Here is a 9,082-nt window from a genome sequence, read left to right on the forward strand (position 1 = left end):
AGTGCAAAGAGAAGATGCAATCCCTCCAAACTCCAGATAAGATTAAACATAGAGCCGTCAGTCTGCGAGGTGACAGTGCTAACCACCACCATGATGCTTTAGTCATATTCAGGTCAGTTTGTTTTATATCAAATGTTATGTTCTATAAGTGTTTGTTCAGTAGTAGTTTGTCTGATGACCGCTCAGATCGGACTAAATCTCTCTCTTCTTCTTCACTTTCCTGCTCCTTTATCATCACATTGATGTTCTTACCTTATATGCTATGTGTTATTCTTTTAAACCTAATTATTAGCTTCTTTTTTTTGTGTGTGTAACTGTTTCCAGTTCATTTCTGTTCAGACATGTCTGAAGAGAAGACAGAGAAACAAAATGAATGAAGATGACAAGTTCTGGATCAGACTGACAGACTCAGCAGAAGAGGGCAGATATTTGTGGGTGGACGGTTCACCACTGTGTAAAAGGCTTGATTGTTGAGAAAAATTAACTTTGTACCAAATTTGTGAAACAACACCATCTCGTCTCATGGGCAGTTCCTCATTTTGTTCTTTACTACTTTTTGTTTTAATCTTCCTTTTAACCACCTGCAAATCTGATGCAACTCATAAAACTGTTGTTGCATTTGTATGCAAGAGATCAGCACATTGTACCACAGGGACAGACATTTCAACAATAAAAAAGAAACCTTGCTTCACTTATAAAAAAAAAAAGCAGTTATTCTGACAGGAGGAGCCAGACTGTAGATGAAGGCTCCTCCCTCCTCTTTAGTCAACAGGAAGTTGGTTTTTTTTAAGCTGTAAAACAGAACTTACACAAAGGAGTAAGAAAACAATTAGAGTGAGCATCAAAGCTTAGCTACATTTGTTTTCTATTAAATGTATAAAGAATTGAATCTATGATAAATAACAAAGGAAAAAAAATGTAACACTTTGTTGTGTTTTGTGATTCAGAGAGTGTTGGATTAAGTCTGAAGTCAGGATCTTGAAGTTTCAGCATGATGAGCCGTCCGCAGAGCTTCATAGAAGTTAAGAACATTAATGTGGTGGTAAAACAACAGGAAGGTGACGGAGCTTCAGTCACTCATCATTATCAGACATTGAATTAAAGTTGTGATGTTTGTGCTGGAATAGAACAACATTATATGTATACAACTTAAATATGTTGAGCCCACATTCATTGTTTAATCATATGAATTATTTTATTCTTTTCATAAATCAGAAATGTAAAGATTCAAAAGTAATTGATGAAGAAAGAGTGTTTAAAAGTTCTGCAAAATGAAGCTGTGAAGAGCAAAAACAAAAACAGGAACTGACCAAAAGGATGTGTGACATGTTAACATGTTTTAACTCAAGTGTTTCCTGTGCAAAGCATCTTAATCAACTTTAATGTTCTTGTATTGACACTCAGCTACAGTTCAGTGTGCTGTAATAGTACTAAAGTATTGTAACATGAGAAACTGTTTAAAACTGTTGTAACTGATAAATACACATTTTCTGAACTCTCACATTGTGTCTCCTCTAAATGTTCATCAGGTGAAGCTCCTGACTCTCAGCATGCAAAATCAAACAGAGGGTCAAAGGTCACCACAGAGAGAGTGGCACTGGTGGTTCTCTGTATCCTGCTGGCAGCTGCTCTCATCGTTATTTATCGTCTCTGTGAGTTTGTGTGTTTTTCTTTTTTTTTCTTAACTTAAAAAAAAATCAATAATCTGATTTTCTGTAAAGCGAATGAGAAGTAAAACATTTACAGTGAAGGTGTAAAACACTGCAGAGTGAACACATTGGCTCTGTTTTATTTGTGTTGCAGCAACTTAGATGCGTCCACCTTTTTCAGAGCTTTTCCTTTTCTTCTTTTTTTTTTTAAATCTCAATTTACAAAATCTTTGTCCCTCTCATTTTTAAATCAGCAGTTAAAAACATGAGAACTAAAGAAACACTGAAAACACAAATCTACAAAAATCCTTTCAGTGTAAACAAACCTCACTGACTGACTGGTTTGTTTGTTCTTTTTTTTAATCAGCATTTGACAAAATTAGAACGAACAAAGAGCTCGAAAACCTGAAACATCACAAAATGAAGTGTGAAAGAAATCTGACAGGTAAGCATATACAGCTGATTGTTTCTAACCTTCAGTCTAAATCAAACTCATGACACACAGCTGAGTCGGTCTTTTTTATTCCATGTAAATGATTATTTGTTTTTTAATTCAAGCTTGAGATAAAAATAGATGATGAATGACTGACGACTGTTTTATTCTTTATTCTAACAGAGACTCTCTCTAAGATAAAATCATGCAGCACGGTGCAGCCGACCTGTCCAGGACCTAAAGTAATAGGTAAGTTATGGATTTTGTCTCTGAGTCACAAACTTCAAGCTGAGTTCACACAAACATGAACAGTGATTTCTTCCACCTGACTGAAGTCGTTGCTGTAATCTCTTCAAAGATGATCCTTGTTCTAAATGTGAAGAAGGCTGGGAGCAACATGGAGGAAAGTGCTATTACTTCTCCATCAATAAATCATCCTGGAACGAGAGCAGAGATGAGTGTAGAGCTAAAGGAGGAGACCTGGTTAAGATAGACAGCAGAGAGGAGCAGGTATGAAACACTGCTGCAGGTTCATGTTCTCACATTTGTTTTTGTTTTGTTTTGTTTTGTCTTTGTTTTTTTTACCACGTCTTTTTGTTTCACCTTCTCAGCACAGAAAATTAAACAAGGTCATTTTCATTTTCTTTTTCTGATCAGACTTTTCTGGAGAGAAGACTGAGAGATGTAATGACTGAAGATGAGGACAAGTTCTGGATCGGACTGACAGACTCAGCAGTAGACGGCAGATGGGTGTGGGCGGACGGATCATCACTGAATGAAAGGTTTGACTGTTGCGAAAATATTTTTTCTTCATTTCCTGGCTTAAAGTTACCAGTTTTTACTGAAACAATTCTTTCTTTTTTTCATTTCTTAGCTTGAAGTTTTGGAGTGACATACAGCCAGACAATTGGAAAGGGCACAATGGTGAACATCCTGATGGAGAGGACTGTGCAAGGATGGGAGAAAAAGGTGGAACTAAAGATCTAAAGTGTTGGTTTGATGCATTTTGCTCAAATCCTCACAGAAGTATTTGTGAGAAAGCAGGAGTAAAAGGAAAGTTTAAAAAAGTATGTGATTAAAATTTATTTCAGTCTATTAAACACCGGAGTGGAGTGATGCAGGTTTTCAAAGTAATGTCACAAACAAACAAAAAAATTAAACTATTAACAAAAACTTGAATAATATTTTTATTTTGAATAATTATTTTTTTCCTTTTTGATCTGATTATTATATACAAGAAACGTGAGCGCACCTGTGAAATGTATTATATAAAGTGTTTTCAATATTAAAAAAACATCACACAACAATTTGGATACCCCTGAAAGGTAAAGGGAAGGAATGTTGTGTTAAAATGGAGCAAGTAATAAAAAATGAAATTACTTACAAACCCGACTGTAGATGAAGCCTCCTCCATTTCATTAAAAATTCTAAAAAACACACCACTTTTTTCCCAGAATTCTCCAGAGTCTGAAGTCAGTATCGTTAATGCCCCCACAAAGCAACACAGATTACAACTTGAATGTTGTTGTAAATAAACAAAACGATGAAGAAGGAGCTTCTGTCAGAGCAACCATCATGAGATGTGCAATGTGTAAATTGAAAAAAAAAATGTGTACATTATAAAAACACACAAGGTGTTTTTTTAGTCAACACATGAGGCTCTTGGCCCCTTTCTTAATTAACCAAGGAACAGAACTTCTACAGTAAACCTATAAAACTGTGCCGCTTGGTGTAGATGGACAGGAGGTCAGGAAGCTCTGATCGAATGATGTGTTCGGCCGAGCGCACCACTCTTTGCAGATCTTGTCTGTCCTGCTTGGTGCTGTTCCCAAACCAGGTGCAGATGTTTCCCGTCAGGACGCTCTCAGTGGTGCAGGAGTAAAAGTTTTTAAGATGGAAGTTTCTTTTTTTTTTCTTTTTTTTTTAACCTGTCCCGTTTGGCTCTTTTGCCATCAGAATTATTGTCTAAAGGCGAAGAAAGATGCCCAACGGATTTACTTTACCAAATGGACCATCCCAGCCTTGCCGTAATGGTCCATTTGATTCACCTTTTATTGTTTATTTTATTTTCACTTGCTGAATACGGGACAGACTTGACTGGGGGAAAGAAAGGGGAGAAAGAAAAACAGCTGAGAAGAGGGACGGGGAAAAGGGCAAAAAACAAAAGCCAACAGAATAAGTAGACAAAAAATACATATATCGATCACCTGTTGAGAAAGAAAAAACAAAACAAAACAGAAGAAAATGAGAGTAATAGAATAAACAACATCACAATGATATATGGGAATATGACAGTAAATACTAAATATTAAACATTATTGTGCAGCACGTAAGATTGACAGCGCACAGTGTGCTTTGAGGTAGGAGCCAAAAAGGTTGTAGTTTGTGTGTGTGATCACCCGTGTGTACACCTGTGAGCATGAACGCGCTTGTTTTTAAAAGGTTCCTTCATGTAATGATCTGCTAGAGGGTGTGGGGGGCCACAGCCCCGTCCTCCAGGGCATGAAGCAGGTATGGAGGAGATCCAGGCTCCAGACAACCAGAGACCCCCAGAGAACAAGAGACCAAGGAAGACCAACGGAGGGGCAACTGTGCCACTCTCCTGGAAAGAGCCGAGGAGAGCCCCAGATGAGGGGTCAGTCAGCAGCCGCGGCGCAGAAGCCAGGGGGGGTTGCAGTGACGTGCCCGTGAGCTCCGCCGGCAGCCAGCTGTGCCTGAGTGACCGAGTCACCCCACCCCCGAAGTGGCCCGAGCGAGCCCCATGCTCCAGGCCCCGATAAGCAGCCACCAAGGAGTGAGCCGGTGTGTACCTGGACGCCCATCCCCGGACACAAAGAACCACCAACGCACCGATGTCTGAGGGCGTCCGCCACCGGCAGGGGAAGTGGTGGGGGGAGAGAGGCCTCCAAACCTTGGAGGGCCTGAGATGTCCCCAGAGAGGTGGCATCTGATACCCGACCTGACATATAGACACAGACATACAGGCACACACAGATACAAACATCCATTCCCACCCTCATGCTCTCATAAGCAATTACTCCACACTCACCCAACGTGGAGACAGACATAAAGAGACGCTGTACACACAATCACACTCCCCAAGCGTACTCTAAGAACCGGGTCTAGGTACCCTTGCCCCTGGAGGGGGAAACTGCACCCAGACCCAGGTAGTGTTACCCTTTTCCCTGTGGTGGAGAGAAGCAGACTGCCCCGACTCGGCAGCAGCAGGGAGGCCCCACATTCCAGACCCCAATCGGATGGCCAACTCCTCCTCCTATATCTCCCCCTCCTGCAGAGTGAGTTCCTGAAGAGAGGAGACCTCCTGCAAGATGTAACAGCCTCCCCCACCAGTTGAAGAGCCTCCCAGGTGGCTCGATGCATCGGCAGCACCCTGCGCCAGGGCTGGGCCCCCAGACACCCACCTGCCCGGCAACACACCAACCAGGACCCAAGCCCCAAGGCCCAGCCAGGGCCCCAGCCCAGAGCCAGAACCCCACGCCCGTCCCGGACCCACCCAGGGGCAGCCAGGCTACCAGGTCAGTAACCCACGTCCGTCAGCACAGACCCTCCCCTAGCCCCACTGCACGCAGCCACGAGGAAACCGTCATCTAAGAGCCAACAGAGCCCTTAACAGGCCATGACCACAACCCCGGGTTGAGCCCTCCAAGGAAGATGCTCCTGGGGAATCCTCCGCCGCCCCATGCCTGTCCCTACCCCCACAACAATCATAACAGCGATGGTGGGACCAAACAATGACCCCCCCACTAGGTGATGGAGCTGATCACAGGAGCCCAGAGGAATTGATCGGATGTGGTGGCAGAGGCTGTATCAAGACTAATGTAATCTAATAGATAATTTCTATATTGGTTAGAATTAAGATTATTTTTATTTTTCCAGTTCATGAGGACTGTTTTCTTGGCTACGCATAGGGCAGTGAAAACCATATGGGCTATATTCTTTTCTGTAGTGACATCATCTAAGCTGCCCAACAAACACACTAAAGGGGAAGTTGGAATGTTACATTTCAGACACTTTGATAAGTCTTCACATATCTCGCGCCAAAACTTCTGAACTGGTGGACAGAACCAAAGAATGTGGATATAATTGTCTGGTGAATTGGTTTGGCAGTGTGAGCAGTTGTTAGACGTAAAGCCCATCTTGAACATCCGATGACCTGTATAGTGTACTCTATGTAGTATTTTGTATTGAATTAATTGAAGACTGGGATTTCTAATTAAATGAAAGGTTTTTAAGCATATCTGAGACCAGAAGTTTTGGCCTAAGTTAACTGATAAATCCGCTTCCTATTTTGCAATAGGAAGTGATATTGATTCATCTGTTTTAGAAAGCATTCTGTATATTTTGGAAAGTAATTATTTTATATGAGCTAAGCACTAACTGTCACGGTTCTGGGTCAGTTTGACCCAGTATTTTGAGTTGTGTTTTGGTGTGTTTTCGCATTTTGGATTCTTTTCTTATTGTGGTGCTTTTGATGATGATGATGATGATGAATCTATGTTTCAGTTATTCTTGTTTGGGGATTAGTACTTAGGTTTTGTGTTCTCATGTTTATTGCAGGTTTAGTTCACTGTCTAGTCTGTCTCTCAGTGTCGTGTCTGCGTCTTTGTTAGTGGTTTCTTGTTTCCTGTTTTATTGTGAAAGTCTATGTCTTATGTCAGTGTGTGCAGCTTTGCTCCTCCTGTCTTGTTCGTCCAATTTCTCCCAGCTGTGTCTCCCTCCTGTTGCCCATTCCCTGATTACCACCCTGTGTATATTAGCCCTGTGTTTTCCTGTGCTCAGTGTCGTGTCGTACCCCCAGAATTATACCTGTGTGTTTCAGTTGTCAGTGTTATTGTCCAGTTCATGTTTTTGGTTATCACCAGCAATAAGCTAAGGTTTTCAGTTTCAACTCAGTCTCAGAGTCCTGCGTTTGGATCCTCACCTCTGTCTGCCCGCACACAGAGCCCTGACACTAAATCAGATAAAAAGTCTGCGAAATCAGAGAGAAACTCTGTGTAAGGCCCAGGTGAGCGATAGATGATAACTAGTGATGGCCAAATGAAGCTTTCTGAAGCATTGAAGCTTGTATTGAAAAACGGTTCATTACTGGAAGCTTTTCAACACAGTCCTCTCTGGTGATATCTTGTGGCCAAAAGTATGAAGAGCAGCTTGAATCCACAAAATAAACCAACTGCTTCATAATGACTGCTCACTCTACAGAGCGGAATTCTGTCTGATATTGGGCTGCTGTTGTGTTGCTTTGAACGTGTAGTTTTTTGGTGTTAAAAAATGTGGTGTATTTGTTTAAAAAAAAAAATTTGACCAGTAACCCTTCCTTGATTAAACATGCTCCATGGTGTGGTCTTTCTTTGCTTGTGACTCCTTGATGTTGGTAAATACAATGATTGAAAAATACCACGTTACATATACATATAATAATGCACATTATGGAGTATGCTTCTGCTGCGAGGTCCTGCCTCCATGTACTTATGCAATTAATCGCTAGACGGGTATATTTATAAATAATATTATATTAGGGAAATTTTCCTATACATATTTTTGACCAGGGGGCAGAATTAATTGTGAAATGGAAAGGGAAAATGCTTGTGAACTTGCAAATTAAAAACATGATGCAGTTAAGGTAACCCTTTTTCATTTTTATTTAAGAAGAGAATTTGTTCCACTGTGCGATGGCCGAACCTGTTCCTTTTCGTGGAGATAATTTCTCCTGCCTTAAGGAAAATCCCTTCACATGGCAGAGAAGAGGCTGGAGTGCAGGGAAACTGGTAGAGATGCAGTTATACATTCTAACTGGGCCCCACAAACTATCAGCTAAAGAGAATAAATAAATTAAATTGCTGCACATTTTGTAGACTAACATTTTAAGATTATTTTGACAATAAAATATATCTTTTTATAATATTAAATGTTACGAGTCAAATGGAAGTCTTTCTAAAGTTATTTAATGATATCTATATTATGAAAAGCAGATTTTTGACATTATGAGTTTTTCCCGTTTTCAGAAAAAATAAACACGCACAAAACAAAAGCAAACAGCCAGAACACAAAGCTGGAAAACCCACCCAATTGACCAAAATCAACTCAAAATACTCCCACACAACAGAACCTCCTCTATTCCTCGCTGGCTCCAAATCTAGTGATGGCCAAATGAAGCTTTCTGAAGCATTGAAGCTTGTATTGAAAAACGGTTCATTACTGGAAGCTTTTCAACACAGTCCTCTCTGGTGACATCTTGTGGCCAAAAATATGAAGAGCAGCTTGAATCCACAAAACAAAACCAACTGCTTCATAATGACTGCTCACTCTACAGAGTGGAATTCTGTCTGATATTGGGCCACCGTTGTGTTGCTTTGAACGGATATTTTTTAGGTGAAAAAAAATGTTGTTTATTTGTTCAGTAAATAATTTTGACCAGTAAACTTTCCTTGTTCAAACATGCACCATGGTGTGGTCTTTCTTTACTTGTGACTTCTTGATGTTGGCAAATAAAATAATTGAAAAATACCATGTTACATATAATATAATAATGTACAACACATTATGGAGTATACTTCTGCTGTGAGGTCCTGGCTCCATGTACTTATCGTTGGACGGGTATATTTATAAATAATATTATATTAGGTACATTTTCTTATACATATTTTTGACCTGGGGGTAGAATTGATTGTGAACTGGGAAGGGAAAATGCTAATGAACTTGCAAATTAAAAACATGATGCATTTGTTTTCTCGCTGGCTCCATATCTCTCAGTAGAAATATCAGTGGTTTGCTATCTGTCACCATCGAAACACTCCACAAATCACGCGAATGATTCACTTCCTTATAAACCATTGAATCAGATACTGAAGCAGTTAGGTCAGTTAGCTCCATTCTCTCTCTCTAGTTCTGCGTTACCCAGACCACGCCACGTCAAGCTCTACGTTTTATTTTGCTTTTGTCCTTGCCACATTACCAAAGTTTAAGCCTAACCAATACCAAT

The 9,082-nt window shown here is 40.4% G+C and overlaps 1 protein-coding gene across 2 annotated transcripts; it reads left to right on the forward strand.

Annotated features, from left to right (window-relative positions):
* Positions 1-815: 815 nt before the first annotated feature.
* Positions 816-3,218, forward strand: LOC102081474 (CD209 antigen-like protein E). Of its 2 annotated transcripts, XM_019367466.2 has the most exons (8): positions 816-834; positions 948-1,022; positions 1,530-1,652; positions 2,017-2,094; positions 2,266-2,331; positions 2,441-2,592; positions 2,740-2,864; positions 2,957-3,218. In XM_019367466.2, the coding sequence occupies exons 2-8, from the start codon at positions 992-994 to the stop codon at positions 3,159-3,161; spliced, it is 780 nt and encodes a 259-aa protein (XP_019223011.1). In that variant the 5' UTR covers positions 816-834; positions 948-991; the 3' UTR covers positions 3,162-3,218. The 2 variants fall into 2 exon arrangements, with proteins under 2 accessions (XP_019223011.1, XP_025758281.1); XM_025902496.1 differs by lacking the exon at positions 816-834 and having other exon boundaries at positions 860-1,022.
* The last annotated feature ends 5,864 nt before the right edge of the window (positions 3,219-9,082 follow it).

The sequence above is a fragment of the Oreochromis niloticus genome, linkage group LG22 (assembly GCF_001858045.2).
Source record: "Oreochromis niloticus isolate F11D_XX linkage group LG22, O_niloticus_UMD_NMBU, whole genome shotgun sequence".
NCBI classification, from domain to species: domain Eukaryota; kingdom Metazoa; phylum Chordata; class Actinopteri; order Cichliformes; family Cichlidae; genus Oreochromis; species Oreochromis niloticus.